Source organism: Oncorhynchus nerka, linkage group LG21 (assembly GCF_034236695.1).
Source record: "Oncorhynchus nerka isolate Pitt River linkage group LG21, Oner_Uvic_2.0, whole genome shotgun sequence".
In the NCBI taxonomy this organism is placed as follows: domain Eukaryota; kingdom Metazoa; phylum Chordata; class Actinopteri; order Salmoniformes; family Salmonidae; genus Oncorhynchus; species Oncorhynchus nerka.
Window position 1 is genome coordinate 1,080,300 of NC_088416.1, and position 22,114 is coordinate 1,102,413.

The window sequence follows — 22,114 nt, forward strand, 5'->3', positions numbered from 1 at the left end:
GGTTTGGGGTGGAGTTCACTTGATAGTGTGTCATCATTGCTCTGTGCCACAGTCCCAGAATAAGACTTGGAAGTAAGTAGACAATGACTGTTCCAACTCACAACCACACAATCAAACAATTCCAGCTCTCTCCAGAAACCGTTCAAAAAGCCACACGGATTCATAAAGTGGTTTCTTTCATTCTAATAGTAAACGCCTTTAAAAAAAGATTTCCGCTCAGAGCCTCTCTCTTGGTCTTGTATTGTGTTCTCCATCAGCAAATAAGTACTAGGGGAATACAGTCCAGCACCATTATTACATATGGTGGTTGTTTTGTGTTCACAGGGCCTATGGAGTTACAGGAAACACAGAGCTTTATTGAGACGTTATGTTTGTTGACGACAGAGAGGACAAGGTTGTTCAGGAGATAATGGCAGTAATCTGGTCCTCTGTGTTGTGAGGGCAGGGGACCTGGTTTCCCAGACGGCAGTGGTGGACCATGTCACGACTCGCTATGGTCCCTGGATGGGCAGAAAAGAGGGGAGAAGATGGTGGGTGCTTTCACCCTCTTAGGGTGTGCTGTCCCAGGGGTAAAAAGGCTACAAGGTGCCCCTCCCCTTCTGGCTCTTTCTTTCCTGTGTTTTTTTATTTTATTTTACCTTTATTTAACCAGGCAAGTCAGTTAAGAACAAATTCTTATTTTCAATGACGGCCTGGGAACAGCGGGTTAACTGCCTGTTCAGGGGCAGAATGACAGATTTGTACCTTGTCAGCTCGGGGGTTTGAACTTGCAACCTTCCGGCTACTAGTCCAACGCTCTAACCACTAGGCTACCCTTGTCTGGACAAGCTAGGCTCTTACTGCTGCCCTGTAATTATCTCAATTGAAGGGCAGGACCTTTTGCTGGCTTGTATTTAAAGCCTAACAACAGGGGCGGGGCTACATTCATGCTCCCGTGACTCCAATTGGCCATGCCTCCTGTCCATCACTCAATCAGCCAATTCCCCCCAAGAATTATCGTTCTATTCATAGTTAGGTCCTAATGATCCTGCCTATTAATATGGAGTTTTGAAAGTGTGTGTGTGTGTGTGTGTGTGTGTGTGTGAAAGATGGAGCGTGTGTGTGTTACTATGAAGCCTGGCTGTGCCTATGGGATACACACACACACAGTATCAGATTGAACAGTAATTGGTAGGCAGCTCGGGAGGTTCACTGGCTAGCATGGCACTAGGCTAATTGGCGGAGCGCTTCACCAAGCACTTTGAGGCTTGTGATATGCTAGCTAGCTGAACTAATGAGCCAATGTGTTGTGTGTCTCTACACCTACAGGGACGTGATAGGTCTAAAAATGCCAGACTGCCATATCCTTCTTTTTCCTCTCTCCTATCGCCATCAATCTTTCAAACTGCCTCTCCCTCATCTGCTATCAGCACTCTCTCTCTCCATCATTTCATTCTTCTCTCTCTCTCTCTCTCCATCTTGTGTAACTTCAGCAACTCATGGCCGTCCATCTCAACCAGTCATGCGAGAGGTTGGAAGAGGAGAGGAGCAGAAATGTCCTTTTAGTTTCCAATATTAAAGTCCTTTAATGCAACATCTGCTCAGTACCAACGAAGGATCCAACTAAAGTCTCACCTGACTGAGTATAACTATCTTGTACTTTGTTCTAGATGTAGGTCTTATAGAACATGAATGAGGTTTTATTTTTTAATCAGCAAACAAGTGACTAAGCCTCGAATGATGTTACCGGCTACATATTTAGGGGTGACCGAACATGCAAGGTCATTGGCTGACAACTGACATCAACCAATGATGATGCCAGTTCCATCCAACATATTACAACCATGTAGACATTAGACAATAGCCCAGCTAGCATATAGAGGCTCTGCTAATGCTAATATATACCCTCTCATATCCTATGGAGCCGGCGCTAACGGCCACGCGCTAACCCAGCCAACTCTTCAAGGACAGAATATCGATGAAATCAAATTGGACAATTTGTAGCTAACAAGGTTAGTGCCTCAAATTCAGATTGGAGCATCTGAGACATGGGGAGAGAGCGAGAGGGAGAGCTAACAAGGTTAGCGCCTCAAATTCAGATTGGTGCATCAGAGACATGGTGAGAGAGAGAGAAAGAGAGAGAGAGAGAGATGAGAGAACAACATTGTGGCAGACGACAGAACAGACAGAGGGAGTGAAAAAGAAAAAGAGATTTAATTTAGCCGTCAATGTGGGTACACGACGCCACCAGGATTAAGCCCTTTTCAATTTCCCCCGTCTCCTTTGATCAAACTGTCAGTTGGAGTGGGATGACGATGGTGAGTCTAGGGCAGGGCTGCCCAACCCTCTTCCTGGAGATCTACTGTCCTGAAGGTTTTCAGTCCAACCCTAATTTAACTTATCTGATTCAGCTAATTAAGGTCTTGTTGATCAGCTAATTAGTATAATCAGGTGTGTTGGACTGGTTGGACTGAAAACTCACAGGATGGTAGATCTCCAGGAAGAGGGTTGGACAGCCCTGGTCTAGGGAGACGACATGAGCTTATTCACTGATAGACAAGCGTTGGTTTATACCTTGGGGAATATGTATCCTCACTTACATTGCTGTACAGAACATAGTTGCAGTCATGGTGGACTCACAAGGTGCAGTCAAAGTGGACTCACAAGGTGCAGTTATGGTGGACTCACAAGGTGCAGTCATGGTGGACACACAAGGTGCAGTCATGGTGGACACACAAGGTGCAGTTATGGTGGACACACAAGGTGCAGTCATGGTGGACACACAAGGTGCAGTTATGGTGGACACACAAGGTGCAGTCATGGTGGACACACAAGGTGCAGTCATGGTGGACACACAAGGTGCAGTTATGGTGGACTCACAAGGTGCAGTCAAAGTGGACTCACAAGGTGCAGTCAAGGTGGACTCACAAGGTGCAGTCAAAGTGGACACACAAGGTGCAGTCATGGTGGACACACAAGGTGCAGTTATGGTGGACACACAAGGTGCAGTCATGGTGGACTCACAAGGTGCAGTCAAAGTGGACTCACAAGGTGCAGTCATGGTGGACACACAAGGTGCAGTCAAGGTGGACTCACAAGGTGCAGTCAAAGTGGACTCACAAGGTGCAGTCAAGGTGGACTCACAAGGTGCAGTCAAGGTGGACTCACAAGGTGCAGTTATGGTGGACACACAAGGTGCAGTCAAAGTGGACTCACAAGGAGCAGTCAAGGTGGACTCACAAGGTGCAGTTATGGTGGACACACAAGGTGCAGTCATGGTGGACTCACAAGGTGCAGTCATGGTGGATTCACAAGGTGCAGTCAAAGTGGACTCACAAGATGCAGTCAAAGTGGACTCACAAGATGCAGTCATCAAATCAAATCAAATCAAATTTTATTTGTCACATACACATGGTTAGCAGATGTTAATGCGAGTGTAGCGAAATCCTTGTGCTTCTAGTTCCGACAATGCAGTGATAACCAACAAGTAATCTAACTAACAATTCCAAAACTACTGTCTTATACACAGTGTAAGGGGATAAGGAATATGTACATAAGGATATATGAATGAGTGATGGTACAGAGCAGCATACAGTAGATGGTATCGAGTACAGTATATACATATGAGATGAGTATGTAGACAAAGTAAACAAAGTGGCATAGTTAAAGTGGCTAGTGACATAAGAATGCAGTCGATGATCTAGAGTACAGTATATACATATGCATATGAGATGAATAATGTAGGGTAAGTAACATTATATAAGGTAGCATTGTTTAAAGTGGCTAGTGATATATTTACATCATTTCCCATCAATTCCCATTATTAAAGTGGCTGGAGTTGGGTCAGTGTCAATGACAGTGTGTTGGCAGCAGCCACTCAATGTTAGTGGTGGCTGTTTAACAGTCTGATGGCCTTGAGATAGAAGCTGTTTTTCAGTCTCTCGGTCCCAGCTTTGATGCACCTGTACTGACCTCGCCTTCTGGATGATAGCGGGGTGAACAGGCAGTGGTTCGGGTGGTTGATGTCCTTGATGATCTTTATGGCCTTCCTGTAACATCGGGTGGTGTAGGTGTCCTGGAGGGCAGGTAGTTTGCCCCCGGTGATGCGTTGTGCAGACCTCACTACTCTCTGGAGAGCCTTACGGTTGAGGGCGGAGCAGTTGCCGTACCAGGCGGTGATACAGCCCGCCAGGATGCTCTCGATTGTGCATCTGTAGAAGTTTGTGAGTGCTTTTGGTGACAAGCCGAATTTCTTCAGCCTCCTGAGGTTGAAGAGGCGCTGCTGCGCCTTCTTCACGACGCTGTCATTGTGAGTGGACCAATTCAGTTTGTCTGTGATGTGTATGCCGAGGAACTTAAAACTTGCTACCCTCTCCACTACTGATCCATCGATGTGGATAGGGGGGTGTTCCCTCTGCTGTTTCCTGAAGTCCACAATCATCTCCTTAGTTTTGTTGACGTTGAGTGTGAGGTTATTTGTGTCATGGTGGACACACAAGGTGCAGTCAAAGTGGACTCACAAGGTGCAGTCATGGTGGACACACAAGGTGCAGTCAAAGTGGACTCACAAGGTGCAGTCAAAGTGGACTCACAAGATGCAGTCATGGTGGACTCACAAGGTGCAGTCAAAGTGGACTCACAAGATGCAGTCATGGTGGACACACAAGGTGCAGTCAAAGTGGACTCACAAGGTGCAGTCATGGTGGACTCACAAGGTGCAGTCATGGTGGACTCACAGGGTGCAGTCAAAGTGTGTTGGCGCCCTATTCAAAAGTAGTGCACTTATAAGTGACTATGGTGCAATTTCAGACGCAACCATTGGAATCGTCCCAGATAGACAAGCATTACTTTCCATCTTCTGGAAGTGTAGCCTGTAGTGTCCAGAAGCCTACAAGGTTACACGTCATTGTGGGTGCACAGTGTCTGGTTATGTCTGGCAGATATCCTCCATACACTCCTCTGTGTGTGTGTGTGTTTGTGTGTGTGTGTGTGTGTGTGTTGTTTCTTTAAACATTGATGCATGGTGCCCACTGATGGTGGCAAGCTCACAGATTTTGTTTACAGGAGTCTTCTGCCAACCTGCAGATGTTCAACCAGTCTACTTGGGAAATTGTGTGTACACGGTATGTGTGCGGTGTGTGTGTGTGTGTGTGTGTGTGTGTGTGTGTGTGTGTGTGTGTGTGTGTGTGTGTGTGTGTGTGTGTGTGTGTGCGTGCGTGTGTGTGCGAACTTGCATTTCTGTGGCCAGCTTGGCTGAACAGAATGAAAATTGGAAAGCAATTTGGTGTAAATACAAAAAGTGTCTTCCATTCTCTCACGCAAATTTCTCATCAGCCAAGAAACACATTTCTTGCCTGACTTTGATATGAATTGGAATTATTAGCAGTAAAACAACAGAAAGTGTAGTGTGCGTGTGTGAATATCTGTGTATCTGTGTGTGTGTGTGTGTGTGTGTGTGTGTGTGTGTGTGTGTGTGTGTGTGTGTGTGTGTGTGTATGCATACATCTGTGTGTGTGCATACATGTGTGTGTGTGTGTGTGTGTGTGTGGACGTGCGTGCGTGCGCGTGTGCGTGTGTGTGCGTGCGTGCGTGTGTGCATAAATGGTTGTGTTTGTGTACCTAAGTCAAAACAGATTTTATTTCAGCTTCAGGGAATATTGTATTTTCCTGCTGTAAAAAGAGATGGTATACGTCCTAAATGGCTCCCTATTCCCTAAATAGGGCACTACTTTTGAGCAGAACCCTATGAGCCCTGGTCAAAAGAAGTGGACAATAAAGGGATTAGAGCCATTTGGGACTCAGACATTGACAGTACATACACAGACCATGACGACAAAACAAACAACATGTTTCAAAGGAGCCTCTATCAAGCTGTCGCACGATGATTACACTGTTACTATGATTGACTAACAAACAGAATGCCTAGCAATTGTTTTTATATGATATGAAAGAGTATCTGGTCAAATATGCTCGAGTGTACCACACCCAGTATACCAAACTGTTCACACCCAGTATACCAAACTGTCCACACCCAGTATACCAAACTGTCCACACCCAGTATACCAAACTGTTCACACCCAGTATACCAAACTGTTCACTCCCAGTATACCAAACTGTTCACACCCAGTATACCAAACTGTCCACACCCAGTATACCAAACTGTTCACTCCCAGTATACCAAACTGTTCACACCCAGTATACCAAACTGTTCACACCCAGTATACCAAACTGTTCACTCCCAGTATACCAAACTGTCCACTCCCAGTATACCAAACTGTTCACTCCCAGTATACCAAACTGTTCACTCCCAGTATACCAAACTGTCCACTCCCAGTATACCAAACTGTTCACACCCAGTATACCAAACTGTTCACACCCAGTATACCAAACTGTTCACACCCAGTATACCAAACTGTTCACACCCAGTATACCAAACTGTTCACTCCCAGTATACCAAACTGTTCACACCCAGTATACCCAAACGGTTCACTCCCAGTATACCAAACTGTTCACTCCCAGTATACCAAACTGTTCACACCCAGTATACCCAAACGGTTCACTCCCAGTATACCAAACTGTTCACACCCAGTATACCAAACTGTTCACACCCAGTATACCAAACTGTTCACACCCAGTATACCAAACTGTTCACACCCAGTATACCAAACTGTTCACACCCAGTATACCAAACTGTTCACACCCAGTATACCCAAACGGTTCACTCCCAGTATACCAAACTGTTCACACCCAGTATACCAAACTGTTCACACCCAGTATACCCAAACGGTTCACTCCCAGTATACCAAACTGTTCACACCCAGTATACCAAACTGTTCACACCCAGTATACCAAACTGTTCACACCCAGTATACCAAACTGTTCAGACCCAGTATACCAAACTGTTCACACCCAGTATACCAAACGGTTCACACCCAGTATACCAAACTGTTCACACCCAGTATACCCAAACGGTTCACACCCAGTATACCCAAACTGTTCACACCCAGTATACCCAAACGGTTCACACCCAGTATACCCAAACGGTTCACACCCAGTATACCCAAACGGTTCATACCCAGTATACCCAAACGGTTCATACCCAGTATACCAAACTGTTCACACCCAGTATACCCAAACGGTTCACACCCAGTATACCCCAACGGTTCACACCCAGTATACCAAACGGTTCACACCCAGTATACACAAACGGTTCACACCCAGTATACCCAAACGGTTCACACCCAGTATACCCAAACGGTTCACACCCAGTATACCAAACGGTTCACACCCAGTATACCCAAACGGTTCACACCCAGTATACCAAACGGTTCACACCCAGTATACCCAAACGGTTCACACCCAGTATACCCAGACGGTTCACACCCAGTATACCCAAACGGTTCACACCCAGTATACCCAAACGGTTCACACCCAGTATACCAAACTGTTCACACCCAGTATACCAAACGGTTCACACCCAGTATACCCAAACGGTTCACACCCAGTATACCAAACTGTTCACACCCAGTATACCAAACTGTTCACACCCAGTATACCAAACTGTTCACACCCAGTATACCAAACTGTTCACACCCAGTATACCAAACTGTTCACACCCAGTATACCAAACTGTTCACACCCAGTATACCAAACTGTTCACACCCAGTATACCCAAACGGTTCACTCCCAGTATACCAAACTGTTCACACCCAGTATACCAAACTGTTCACTCCCAGTATACCAAACTGTTCACACCCAGTATATCCAAACGGTTCACTCCCAGTATACCAAACTGTACACACCCAGTATACCAAACTGTTCACACCCAGTATACCAAACTGTTCACACCCAGTATACCAAACTGTTCACACCCAGTATACCAAACTGTTCACACCCAGTATACCAAACTGTTCACACCCAGTATACCCAAACGGTTCACTCCCAGTATACCAAACTGTTCACACCCAGTATACCAAACTGTTCACACCCAGTATACCAAACTGTTCACACCCAGTATACCAAACTGTTCAGACCCAGTATACCAAACTGTTCACACCCAGTATACCAAACTGTCCACTCCCAGTATACCAAACAGTCCACACCCAGTATACCAAACTGTCCACAACCAGTATACCAAACTGTCCACACCCAGTATACCAAACTGTTCACACCCAGTATACCCAAACGGTTCACACCCAGTATACCAAACTGTTCACACCCAGTATACCAAACTGTTCACACCCAGTATACCCAAACGGTTCACACCCAGTATACCAAACTGTTCACACCCAGTATACCAAACTGTTCACACCCAGTATACCAAACTGTTCACACCCAGTATACCAAACTGTTCACACCCAGTATACCCAAACGGTTCACACCCAGTATACCAAACTGTTCACACCCAGTATACCAAACTGTTCAGACCCAGTATACCAAACTGTTCACACCCAGTATACCAAACTGTCCACTCCCAGTATACCAAACTGTCCACACCCAGTATACCAAACTGTCCACAACCAGTATACCAAACTGTCCACACCCAGTATACCAAACTGTTCACACCCAGTATACCCAAACGGTTCACACCCAGTATACCAAACTGTTCACACCCAGTATACCAAACTGTTCACACCCAGTATACCCAAACGGTTCACACCCAGTATACCAAACTGTTCACACCCAGTATACCAAACTGTCCACTCCCAGTATACCAAACTGTCCACACCCAGTATACCAAACTGTCCACAACCAGTATACCAAACTGTCCACACCCAGTATACCAAACTGTTCACACCCAGTATACCCAAACGGTTCACACCCAGTATACCAAACTGTTCACACCCAGTATACCAAACTGTTCACACCCAGTATACCCAAACGGTTCACACCCAGTATACCAAACTGTTCACACCCAGTATACCAAACTGTTCACACCCAGTATACCAAACTGTTCACACCCAGTATACCAAACTGTTCACACCCAGTATACCAAACTGTTCACACCCAGTATACCCAAACGGTTCACACCCAGTATACCCAAACGGTTCACACCCAGTATACCCAAACGGTTCACACCCAGTATACCAAACTGTTCACACCCAGTATACCAAACTGTTCACACCCAGTATACCCAAACGGTTCACACCCAGTATACCAAACTGTTCACACCCAGTATACCCAAACGGTTCACACCCAGTATACCAAACTGTTCACACCCAGTATACCAAACTGTTCACACCCAGTATACCAAACTGTTCACACCCAGTATACCAAACTGTTCACACCCAGTATACCAAACTGTTCACACCCAGTATACCAAACTGTTCACACCCAGTATACCAAACTGTTCACACCCAGTATACCAAACGGTTCACACCCAGTATACCAAACTGTTCACACCCAGTATACCCAAACGGTTCACACCCAGTATACCAAACTGTTCACACCCAGTATACCCAAACGGTTCACACCCAGTATACCCAAACGGTTCACACCCAGTATACCCAAACGGTTCACACCCAGTATACCCAAACGGTTCACACCCAGTATACCAAACTGTTCACACCCAGTATACCAAACTGTTCACACCCAGTATACCCAAACGGTTCACACCCAGTATACCCAAACGGTTCACACCCAGTATACCCAAACGGTTCACCCAGTATACCCAAACGGTTCACACAGTATACCAAACTGTTCACACCAGTATACCAAACTGTTCACACCCAGTATACCCAAACGGTTCACACCCAGTATACCAAACTGTTCACACCCAGTATACCCAAACGGTTCACACCCAGTATACCAAACTGTTCACACCCAGTATACCAAACTGTTCACACCCAGTATACCAAACTGTTCACACCCAGTATACCAAACTGTTCACACCCAGTATACCAAACTGTTCACACCCAGTATACCAAACTGTTCACACCCAGTATACCAAACGGTTCACACCCAGTATACCAAACTGTTCACACCCAGTATACCCAAACGGTTCACACCCAGTATACCAAACTGTTCACACGGTTATACCCAAGCACACCCAGTATACCCAAACGGTTCACACCCAGTATACCCAAACTGTTCACACCCAGTATACCCAAACGGTTCACACCCAGTATACCAAACTGTTCACACCCAGTATACCAAACTGTTCACACCCAGTATACCCAAACGGTTCACACCCAGTATACCAAACTGTTCACACCCAGTATACCCAAACGGTTCACACCCAGTATACCAAACTGTTCACACCCAGTATACCAAACTGTTCACACCCAGTATACCAAACTGTTCACACCCAGTATACCAAACTGTTCACACCCAGTATACCAAACTGTTCACACCCAGTATACCCAAACGGTTCACACCCAGTATACCAAACTGTTCACACCCAGTATACCAAACGGTTCACACCCAGTATACCAAACGGTTCACACCCAGTATACCCAAACGGTTCACACCCAGTATTCCAAACTGTTCACACCCAGTATACCAAACTGTTCACACCCAGTATACCAAACTGTTCACACCCAGTATACCAAACTGTTCACACCCAGTATACCAAACTGTTCACACCCAGTATACCCAAACGGTTCACACCCAGTATACCAAACTGTTCACACCCAGTATACCAAACGGTTCACACCCAGTATACCAAACGGTTCACACCCAGTATACCAAACTGTTCACACCCAGTATACCAAACTGTTCACACCCAGTATACCCAAACGGTTCACACCCAGTATACCAAACTGTTCACACCCAGTATACCCAAACGGTTCACACCCAGTATACCCAAACGGTTCACACCCAGTATACCAAACTGTTCACTCCCAGTATACCAAACTGTTCACACCGTTATATTATATATATTAACTCACCCTCTATGGGACAGTAACAGTATATCTATTAACTCACCCTCTATGGGACAGTAACAGTATATCTATTAACTCACCCTCTATGGGACAGTAACAGTATATCTATTAACTCACCCTCTATGGGACAGTAACAGTATATCTATTAACTCACCCTCTATGGGACAGTAACAGTATATCTATTAACTCACCCTCTATGGGACAGTAACAGTATATCTATTAACTCACCCTCTATGGGACAGTAACAGTATATCTATTAACTTACCCTCTATGTTACAGTAACAGTATATCTATTAACTCACCCTCTATGTTACAGTAACAGTATATCTATTAACTCACCCTCTATGGGACAGTAACAGTATATCTATTAACTTACCCTCTATGTTACAGTAACAGTATATCTATTAATTCACCCTCTATGTTACAGTAACAGTATATCTATTAACTCACCCTCTATGTTACAGTAACAGTATATCTATTAACTCACCCTCTATGGTACAGTAACAGTATATCTATTAACTCACCCTCTATGGGACAGTAACAGTATATCTATTAACTCACCCTCTATGTTACAGTAACAGTATATCTATTAACTCACCCTCTATGGTACAGTAACAGTATATCTATTAACTCACCCTCTATGGGACAGTAACAGTATATCTATTAACTCACCCTCTATGTTACAGTAACAGTATATCTATTAACTCACCCTCTATGGTACAGTAACAGTATATCTATTAACTCACCCTCTATGGGACAGTAACAGTATATCTATTAACTCACCCTCTATGGGACAGTAACAGTATATCTATTAACTCACCCTCTATGGGACAGTAACAGTATATCTATTAACTCACCCTCTATGGGACAGTAACAGTATATCTATTAACTCACCCTCTATGGGACAGTAACAGTATATCTATTAACTCACCCTCTATGGGACAGTAACAGTATATCTATTAACTTACCCTCTATGTTACAGTAACAGTATATCTATTAACTCACCCTCTATGTTACAGTAACAGTATATCTATTAACTCACCCTCTATGGGACAGTAACAGTATATCTATTAACTTACCCTCTATGTTACAGTAACAGTATATCTATTAACTCACCCTCTATGTTACAGTAACAGTATATCTATTAACTCACCCTCTATGTTACAGTAACAGTATATCTATTAACTCACCCTCTATGGTACAGTAACAGTATATCTATTAACTCACCCTCTATGGGACAGTAACAGTATATCTATTAACTCACCCTCTATGTTACAGTAACAGTATATCTATTAACTCACCCTCTCTGGTACAGTAACAGTATATCTATTAACTCACCCTCTATGGGACAGTAACAGTATATCTATTAACTCACCCTCTATGTTACAGTAACAGTATATCTATTAACTCACCCTCTATGTTACAGTAACAGTATATCTATTAACTCACCCTCTATGTTACAGTAACAGTATATCTATTAACTCACCCTCTATGTTACAGTAACAGTATATCTATTAACTCACCCTCTATGTTACAGTAACAGTATATCTATTAACTCACCCTCTATGTTACAGTAACAGTATATCTATTAACTCACCCTCTATGTTACAGTAACAGTATATCTATTAACTCACCCTCTATGTTACAGTAACAGTATATCTATTAACTCACCCTCTATGTTACAGTAACAGTATATCTATTAACTCACCCTCTATGTTACAGTAACAGTATATCTATTAACTCACCCTCTATGGTACAGTAACAGTATATCTATTAACTCACCCTCTATGGTACAGTAACAGTATATCTATTAACTCACCCTCTATGTTACAGTAACAGTATATCTATTAACTCACCCTCTATGGTACAGTAACAGTATATCTATTAACTCACCCTCTATGGTACAGTAACAGTATATCTATTAACTCACCCTCTATGGTACAGTAACAGTATATCTATTAACTCACCCTCTATGTTACAGTAACAGTATATCTATTAACTCACCCTCTATGGGACAGTAACAGTATATCTATTAACTCACCCTCTATGTTACAGTAACATTATATCTATTAACTCACCCTCTATGTTACAGTAACAGTATATCTATTAACTCACCCTCTATGGGACAGTAACAGTATATCTATTAACTCACCCTCTATGTTACAGTAACATTATATCTATTAACTCACCCTCTATGTTACAGTAACAGTATATCTATTAACTCACCCTCTATGGGACAGTAACAGTATATCTATTAACTCACCCTCTATGTTACAGTAACAGTATATCTATTAACTCACCCTCTATGTTACAGTAACAGTATATCTATTAACTTACCCTCTATGGTACAGTAACAGTATATCTATTAACTCACCCTCTATGTTACAGTAACAGTATATCTATTAACTCACCCTCTATGGTACAGTAACAGTATATCTATTAACTCACCCTCTATGTTACAGTAACAGTATATCTATTAACTTACCCTCTATGGTACAGTAACAGTATATCTATTAACTCACCCTCTATGTTACAGTAACAGTATATCTATTAACTCACCCTCTATGGTACAGTAACAGTATATCTATTAACTCACCCTCTATGTTACAGTAACAGTATATCTATTAACTTACCCTCTATGGTACAGTAACAGTATATCTATTAACTCACCCTCTATGTTACAGTAACAGTATATCTATTAACTCACCCTCTATGGTACAGTAACAGTATATCTATTAACTCACCCTCTATGGGACAGTAACAGTATATCTATTAACTCACCCTCTATGGTACAGTAACAGTATATCTATTAACTCACCCTCTATGGGACAGTAACAGTATATCTATTAACTCACCCTCTATGTTACAGTAACAGTATATCTATTAACTCACCCTCTATGTTACAGTAACAGTATATCTATTAACTCACTCTCTACGGGACAGTAACAGTATATCTATTAACTCACCCTCTATGGGACAGTAGCGGGTGACCTTCTCAGGCATCAGTTGACCTTCCTTGTGTCTACAGTACACTTCAGCTATCTGCTGCCGGCACTCCTTGGTCTTGGCTCTGGACAGAGCTGAAATGGCTTCCTTCCCACTGATCTCACACTTGGGCGGCTGGTCGTAAACAACCTCCAATGGAGCCGCAGTCGCCTGCTTCCTGGTTTGATGCGGGTGTTGGTGTCTATGTTGAGTCTGGGGGTGGGACTGCGATTGGGGGTAAGTCTGAGCCTGACCCTGGCTCTGTGGCTGTGAAGAGCGGCGGTGGTGGTTCCTGGAGTCCACCCCGGCTCCAACCGCTTTCGGGCCCACAGGAAGTGAGCCATTCTGGGCTACGGCTCGTCCGTACTGGAGGACCTCGTTGGAGCTCCGGCTGAGAATCGGAGCGTTATCCTTCCAGGTTGCCTGTTCGCCATGGGCCTTCTCCTGCAGCCTCTCCCTGCGTTTGTTACTGTTAGCGCCCCCTGGGGGATGGCGCTGGGGCTGCGAACGGGCGCCAAAGTTACTATTGTCTATGTTCTCAAAGTCTTTGGGCACAGAGTTCTCATTGTTGCTGTCCACTCTGACTTTCTCCTTGGGGCGGTGGGAATAGTAGCCATCCTGTGAGAAGAGGAGACGGAGAGAGCAGATTAGTTTCATTGTTGTTGGTTTTTAATTTGAACGTAATTTAGTTAGGAACTAATTCTCATTCACAATAGTGGGAGAAGGGAAGAATGGAGTAAAGGAGAGAGAAGGGGGAATGAGGAGGGGGAGGAAAGATGGGAGGAAAAAGATAGTGGTGGAGGAAAGGCAGAGGAAAAGGGGAAGGAGCGAGAGAAGGAAAGGAGAAGATGGGAAGAAGGGGGGAGGAAAGAGAAGGATAGATAATGAGACAAGGGGGGGGGATAGGGGGCCACAAACAAGCAGAACCAGATCTGTGGTGAGTGAGTCAGTGAGGCGCATATGAAATGTCAGATTACCAATCAACACGCCACACACACCAAGCAGCTTAACAGAACCAAGAGGCATGAAATTAAGTAGTCTTAACTTATTGACTCCCTCCTCTCCCTGCCACAACACAACAAGGTGCAACCTGACTGGCTGACTGGGCCTATCGCCACGGTGACGACGGGGACGAGGACTACTTTCTGTGGCTGTGTGCGTGTCATCATCAGATTAGTACCGATTTCAATTAACTTTTCCCCTGACGTGCCTGTCACCCCGTAAACAGATTACCAAGGGGGATAAAGCACCGGAATGTGATTCTGTGTGTGTGTGTGTGTGTGTGTGTGTATGTGTGGGTGTCGTGTGTGCTTGTGTGTGTAAGCATTCAGGGAACACATGTATTCTCTGATTCCACATTCTCCGGAGCCATGATGATTATGGAATTACAATAGTGTGGCGTGTGAAAAGGAGGCAGTGTGTGTGTCACCGCCGGGTGTTTGTGTGTGTGTGTGTGTGTTTGCAGCCCTTGTTTGTGTGCTTTGAGCCAAGATCTGAATGTACAATTTTCCCATCTTTCCACCAGAACAAGCTGAGAGAGAGGGAGGGATGGAGAGAGTGAGAGGGGGATGACAAGGAGGAGAGGAGAGCGTTGACATGCAGGAGAGTTCTGCCGCACCTCGGAAGCGCTCGCTTCACTGAAATGTTCCCCGACGCATCAAATGGAACAGGCGAGAGAGCTTCCTCTGCCTACCTGGCTCAGACGCCGTGAAACACACACACTTCGCTAGACAGGCGGAGAGCGAGGGAGGAGAGCACATGTGTGTGTGTGTGTGAGTGAGAGAGAGAGAGAGAGAGAGAGAGAGAGAGGTGATAGAGACAGAGGTTAGAGAGAGGTGAGAGAGAGAGAGGTGATAGAGAGAGACGTTAGAGAGAGGTGAGAGAGAGACAGAGAGAGAGAGACGTGAGAGAGAGGATAGAGAGAGAGAGAGTTGAGAGAGAGGTGACAGAGAGAGAGAGGGGTGAGATAGAGAGAGAGGTGAGAGACAGAGAGAGAGAGAGAGAGAGAGACGTGAGAGAGAGGATAGAGAGAGAGAGAGAGAGAGAGAGAGAGAGAGAGAGACGTGAGAGAGAGGATAGAGAGAGCGAGAGAGAGAGAGAGAGAGAGGAAGGGCAAAGAACAACGGCGGTGGGAGAGGATATAGAGCTCCAGTACAAGCTGAGGCACTTCATGTGTCTCTCTGTTTACAGTCACAGCTGATAGCGAGAGAGAGGTGAGAGAGCGAAAGAGGTAAGAGACAGAGAGAGGTGAGAGAGAGGTGATAGAGAGAGAGAGGTGAGAGAGGTGAGAGAGAGAGGTGATAGAGAGAGAGGTTAGAGAGAGGTGAGAGAGAGACAGAGAGAGAGAGAGAGACGTGAGAGAGAGGATAGAGAGAGAGAGAGTTGAGAGAGAGAGAGAGAGAGAGAGAGGAAGGGCAAAGAACAACGGCGGTGGGAGAGGATATAGAGCTCCAGTACAAGCTGAGGCACTTCATGTGTCTCTCTGTTTACAGTCACAGCTGATAGCGAGAGAGAGGTGAGAGAGCGAAAGAGGTAAGAGACCGAGAGAGGTGAGAGAGAGGTGATAGAGAGAGAGAGGTGAGAGAGAGAGAGGTGATAGAGAGAGAGCGAGAGGTTAGAGAGAGGTGAGAGAGAGCGAGAGAGAGGTGATAGAGAGAGAGAGAGAGAGAGAGAGGTGAGAGAGCGAGAGAGGTGAGAGAGAGGTGACAGAGAGAGAGAGGGGTGAGAGAGAGAGGTGAGAGAGAGAGAGGTGAGAGAGGTGAGAGTGAGAGGTGACAGAGAGAGAGAGGTGAGAGAGAAATGATAGCGAGAGAGAGGTGATAGTGAGAGAGAGGTGATAGAGAGAGAGATAGGGGTGAGAGAGAGAGAGAGGTGAGAGAGCTGAGAGAGAGGTGATAGAGAGAGAGAGAGGTGAGAGAGCGAGAGAAGTGAGAGAGCGAGAGAGGTGAGAGAGCGAGAGGTGAGAGAGAGGTGATAGAGAGAGTGAGAGGTGAGAGAGCGAGAGAGGTGAGAGAGCGAGAGAGGTGAGAGAGCGAGAGAGGTGAGAGAGCGAGAGAGGTGATAGAGAGAGAGAGAGAGAGAGAGAGAGAGAGAGAGAGAGAGAGAGAGAGAGAGAAAGGTGAAAAGGAGAGACCGAGAGAGGCGCACTGCTCGGTATGGAAATGCATTTCTCTCAGCACATCAACCTCTTCTCTCTGCAAACACCTTGTGTCTGAGCCTATTACAGAGGTGTAAGACTGAGACAGAGACAAGTAGGGAGACAGAAGAGGAGGGAGGGCGGGAGTGAGAGGGGTAGGGGGGTGGAGAGAGGGGAGGAGCGGGCATTTTTGTCCTAATCTTTGCATAACATTCTCACTGTCAGTTCTCTCTCTCAATTCAATTAAATTAAATTAAAAGGGTCTTTATTGACATGGGGAACATATGTGCAAATAGCTGAAGTACCCTCTTCATTACACCCACGGATTCTCTTAAACCTCAACCTCATTCAAATCACCTCCAACCCACCTGCTGCCACAACTGGGTCACCGCCTCTCTTCTCCTCTGTGTGTGTGTGTGTGTGTGTGGCGGTCCACAGCTGCTGTGTTATACCGGCTGAGGTAATACACGTTAGAAGCTGTTAATCCTCCATGTAACAGCTGCCCTACACTACCGATCACCTTAAAATATCCCCACGCGCCCAAATTCAAAGGGACCGCTTCTAGGGGCTAATCCAAAGGACGCTAGTCATAGGATGTTTTAGGACGTTTAAAAGAGTTCAGGGGTAGGAGGGAGGGAGGGAGAATAGAAAGAGAGAGAGAGAATGGAAAGAGAGAGAGAGAGAGAATAGAAAGAGAGAGAGAGAATAGAAAGAGAGAGAGAATAGAAGGAGAGAGAGAATAGAAGGAGAGAGAGAATAGAAAGAGAGAGAGAGAATGGAAAGAGAGAGAGAGAGAGAGAATAGAAAGAGAGAGAGAGAATAGAAAGAGAGAGAATAGAAGGAGAGAGAGAAGAATAGAAAGAGAGAGAGAGAGAATAGAAAGAGAGAGAGAGAATAGAAAGAGAGAGATAGAGAATAGAAAGAGAGAGAGAGACAGATAGAATAGAAAGAGAGAGAGAGAATAGAAAGAGAGAGATAGAGAATAGAAAGAGAGAGAGAGAGACAGATAGAATAGAAAGAGAGAGAGAATAGAAAGAGAGAGAGAAGAATAGAAAGAGAGAGAGAGAGAGAGAGAGAGAGAGAGAGAGAATAGAAGAGAGAGATAGAAAGAGAGAGAGAGAATAGAAAGAGAGAGAGAGAGAGAAGAGAGAGAAGAGAGAGAGAGAGAGAGAGAGAGAGAATAGAAAGAGAGAGAGAGAGAGAGAGAGAGAGAGAGAGAGAGAGAGAGAGAGAATAGAAAGAGAGAGGAGTGGAGTTAAAAAGAGCACATGTTAGCCCTGGAGCAGCAGATATCCCTGGCTTTGCGTGGGCCGTGAGAGATATGAGAAGAAGGGACACGGTTGGAATCGCAGGAAAGCCCAAATCCAAACGCATTAAATCTGTTGTCTTCATCTTTTAACTGTCTCTATTTGAAAGAGAAAAGTGTTGAGCCCAACAGCACAGCAGGCCTCTGGCTAAATAAACAGGCATTAAGGCATAATAAGGCATTTCTGCATTCAAAAATATAAAAAAACATGTTGTATAATGAAACCGGGGGGTGAATATGATTCACATGTGTAGAAATAAATACTTCTGTTCCTCTGTTCTTCTCTCTAACTCTTTGTCTTCTTCCGATTCCTCTCCCACTCTCTCCTGATCCCTAGTTTCTGTCCTCTCTCTCTCTATCTCTCCTGCTCTCCTGAGTTTAAAGGACTTCTCTCTCTTTAATCTCAGTCTGTGTTTAACTCTGTGGGGACAGAGCAGGGGGCTCTTAGAGAGGAAAAGATGGGGAAATGGACCATTAATAGCCCAGGGATGTTTAGGCTAGGAAGCTAGGCCATTGGGGTGTGTGCGCGTGTGTGTGTGCTTGGCTATCGATCGCTAGGGGGAATCTGTCTTATCCTACACAGTGTGCTTTGGGGAGGCCAAGCCCGGTTCGCCCGACACGCGGTCGCTTACTAAACCCCCTTCGCCCCTCTCGGCCCCCATTGCCCCCCTTCGCCCCTCTCGGCCTCCATCGCTCAGCGAGAGAGAATGCAAGCAGGTAAAAGGGTAAACGTTCGGGCTATCCATCATTGCAGGTAGGAGGGCTGGGGCAATCGAGTGAGGGACTGAGGCTGGAACTCTGACTGAACCAGCCCCACCTACAAGGGATGGTTTGGTCCATTTGTCATACTGTACACCTCATACCGGCTCATTCCATTTACCCCATTTCCTTTACCACAGGGGAGAAAGGGAGATACTTCATCTGGCCTGCCCCCCCGCCTCTCCATTCTCCAATCTCCTTTCAACTTCATATCTCTCACACCACAGCTGCTCAGGCATACCCACTCTCCCTCTCCTCCTCCCCCCATCTCTCACTCCAGGGGGGAAATCTGTTCATTTCTCAAATTCTACCTGCACACTGGAACTACCCTTCCCTCCCTCCTTCCCTCCATCCTCTATCCCTATTGTCATTTACTGTACTGGTCCCCTGGTGAACCTTAGCAGCAGCACTGAACACATCACTTTAAATCTGGCCCTCGTTTTACTGGCTATTTCTCCCACATGGGGCCAACTCAGATGAGCTGTGGCTCCCATACACACTCAATCAACTGCTATCTGACAAATCGTTCTCTCTCACACCGCACGCATGCACGCACGCACGCACGCACACACACACACACACACACACACACACACACCATCTATCGGTTAACTACAGCTGTTTCTATCTCTTTTTCTCTGCAGAGAAACATGCCATCTCTGCAAGGCTATGACGTAACAGCCATGAAACTGGCCCTCTGGGTAATGAGGAGAGCTGGTCAGTAATGGGGGAAACATTCAGTAATAAGCGTTACTGTACTGATGAAAATCAGCAGCACGGCCTCCCGGGTGGCGCAGTGGTTAAGGGCGCGTGGTCCGTGGGGCGAGGCATAATTGGCCTAGCGTTGTCCGGGTTAGGGAGGCCTTGGCCGGTAGGGATATCCTTGTCTCATCGCGCACCAGCGACTCCTGTGGCGGGCCGGGCGCAGTGCGCACTAACCAAGGTCGCCAGGTGCACGGTGTTTCCTCCGACACATTGGTGCGGCTGGCTTCTGGGTTGGATGCTGTGTTAAGAAGCAGTGCTAAAGTAAGCCTCTGTTTGTAATACAATAGCTACAATGCTAAAGTAAGCATCTGTTTGTAATACAATAGGTACAATGCTAAAGTAAGCCTCTGTTTGTAATACAATAGCTACAATGCTAAAGTAAGCATCTGTTTGTAATACAATAGCTACAATGCTAAAGTAAGCATCTGTTTGTAATACAATAGCTACAATGCTAAAGTAAGCCTCTGTTTGTAATACAATAGCTACAATGCTAAAGTAAGCCTCTGTTTGTAATACAATAGGTACAATGCTAAAGTAAGCCTCTGTTTGTAATACAATAGGTACAATGCTAAAGTAAGCCTCTGTTTGTAATACAATAGCTACAATGCTAAAGTAAGCCTCTGTTTGTAATACAATAGGTACAATGCTAAAGTAAGCCTCTGTTTGTAATACAATAGGTACAATGCTAAAGTAAGCATCTGTTTGTAATACAATAGCTACAATGCTAAAGTAAGCCTCTGTTTGTAATACAATAGCTACAATGCTAAAGTAAGCCTCTGTTTGTAATACAATAGCTACAATGCTAAAGTAAGCCTCTGTTTGTAATACAATAGGTACAATGCTAAAGTAAGCATCTGTTTGTAATACAATAGCTACAATGCTAAAGTAAGCCTCTGTTTGTAATACAATAGGTACAATGCTAAAGTAAGCCTATGTTTGTAATACAATAGGTACAATGCTAAAGTAAGCATCTGTTTGTAATACAATAGCTACAATGCTAAAGTAAGCCTCTGTTTGTAATACAATAGCTACAACGCTAAAGTAAGCCTCTGTTTGTAATACAATAGCTACAATGCTAAAGTAAGCCTCTGTTTGTAATACAATAGCTACAATGCTAAAGTAAGCCTCTGTTTGTAATACAATAGCTACAATGCTAAAGTAAGCCTCTGCTTGTAATACAATAGCTACAATGCTAAAGTAAGCCTCTGTTTGTAATACAATAGCTACAATGCTAAAGTAAGCCTCTGTTTGTAATACAATAGCTACAATGCTAAAGTAAGCATCTGTTTGTAATACAATAGGTACAATGCTAAAGTAAGCCTCTGTTTGTAATACAATAGCTACAATGCTAAAGTAAGCATCTGTTTGTAATACAATAGCTACAATGCTAAAGTAAGCCTCTGTTTGTAATACAATAGCTACAATGCTAAAGTAAGCATCTGTTTGTAATACAATAGGTACAATGCTAAAGTAAGCCTCTGTTTGTAATACAATAGCTACAATGCTAAAGTAAGCATCTGTTTGTAATACAATAGCTACAATGCTAAAGTAAGCCTCTGTTTGTAATACAATAGGTACAATGCTAAAGTAAGCCTCTGTTTGTAATACAATAGGTGCAATGCTAAAGTAAGCATCTGTTTGTAATACAGTAGCTACAATGCTAAAGTAAGCCTCTGTTTGTAATACAATAGCTACAATGCTAAAGTAAGCATCTGTTTGTAATACAATAGGTACAATGCTAAAGTAAGCCTCTGTTTGTAATACAATAGCTACAATGCTAAAGTAAGCATCTGTTTGTAATACAATAGCTACAATGCTAAAGTAAGCCTCTGTTTGTAATACAATAGGTACAATGCTAAAGTAAGCCTCTGTTTGTAATACAATAGGTACAATGCTAAAGTAAGCCTCTGTTTGTAATACAATAGCTACAATGCTAAAGTAAGCCTCTGTTTGTAATACAATAGCTACAACGCTAAAGTAAGCCTCTGTTTGTAATACAATAGCTACAATGCTAAAGTAAGCCTCTGTTTGTAATACAATAGCTACAATGCTAAAGTAAGCCTCTGTTTGTAATACAATAGGTACAATGCTAAAGTAAGCCTCTGTTTGTAATACAATAGCTACAATGCTAAAGTAAGCCTCTGTTTGTAATACAATAGGTACAATACTAAAGTAAGCCTCTGTTTGTAATACAATATGTACAATGCTAAAGTAAGCCTCTGTTTGTAATACAATAGCTACAATGCTAAAGTAAGCCTCTGTTTGTAATACAATAGCTACAACGCTAAAGTAAGCCTCTGT

General features: G+C 44.3%; 1 protein-coding gene across 1 annotated transcript in view; it reads right to left on the reverse strand.

Annotated features, from left to right (window-relative positions):
• Positions 1 to 22,114, reverse strand: part of LOC115123710 (xylosyltransferase 1-like) — a 182,230-nt gene that overhangs the window by 103,936 nt on the left and 56,180 nt on the right. The window contains exon 2 of the mRNA XM_065006175.1: positions 13,829 to 14,465. Within this exon, the coding sequence (XP_064862247.1) occupies positions 13,829 to 14,465 (637 nt within the window). The remainder of the gene's footprint in view (positions 1 to 13,828; positions 14,466 to 22,114) is intronic.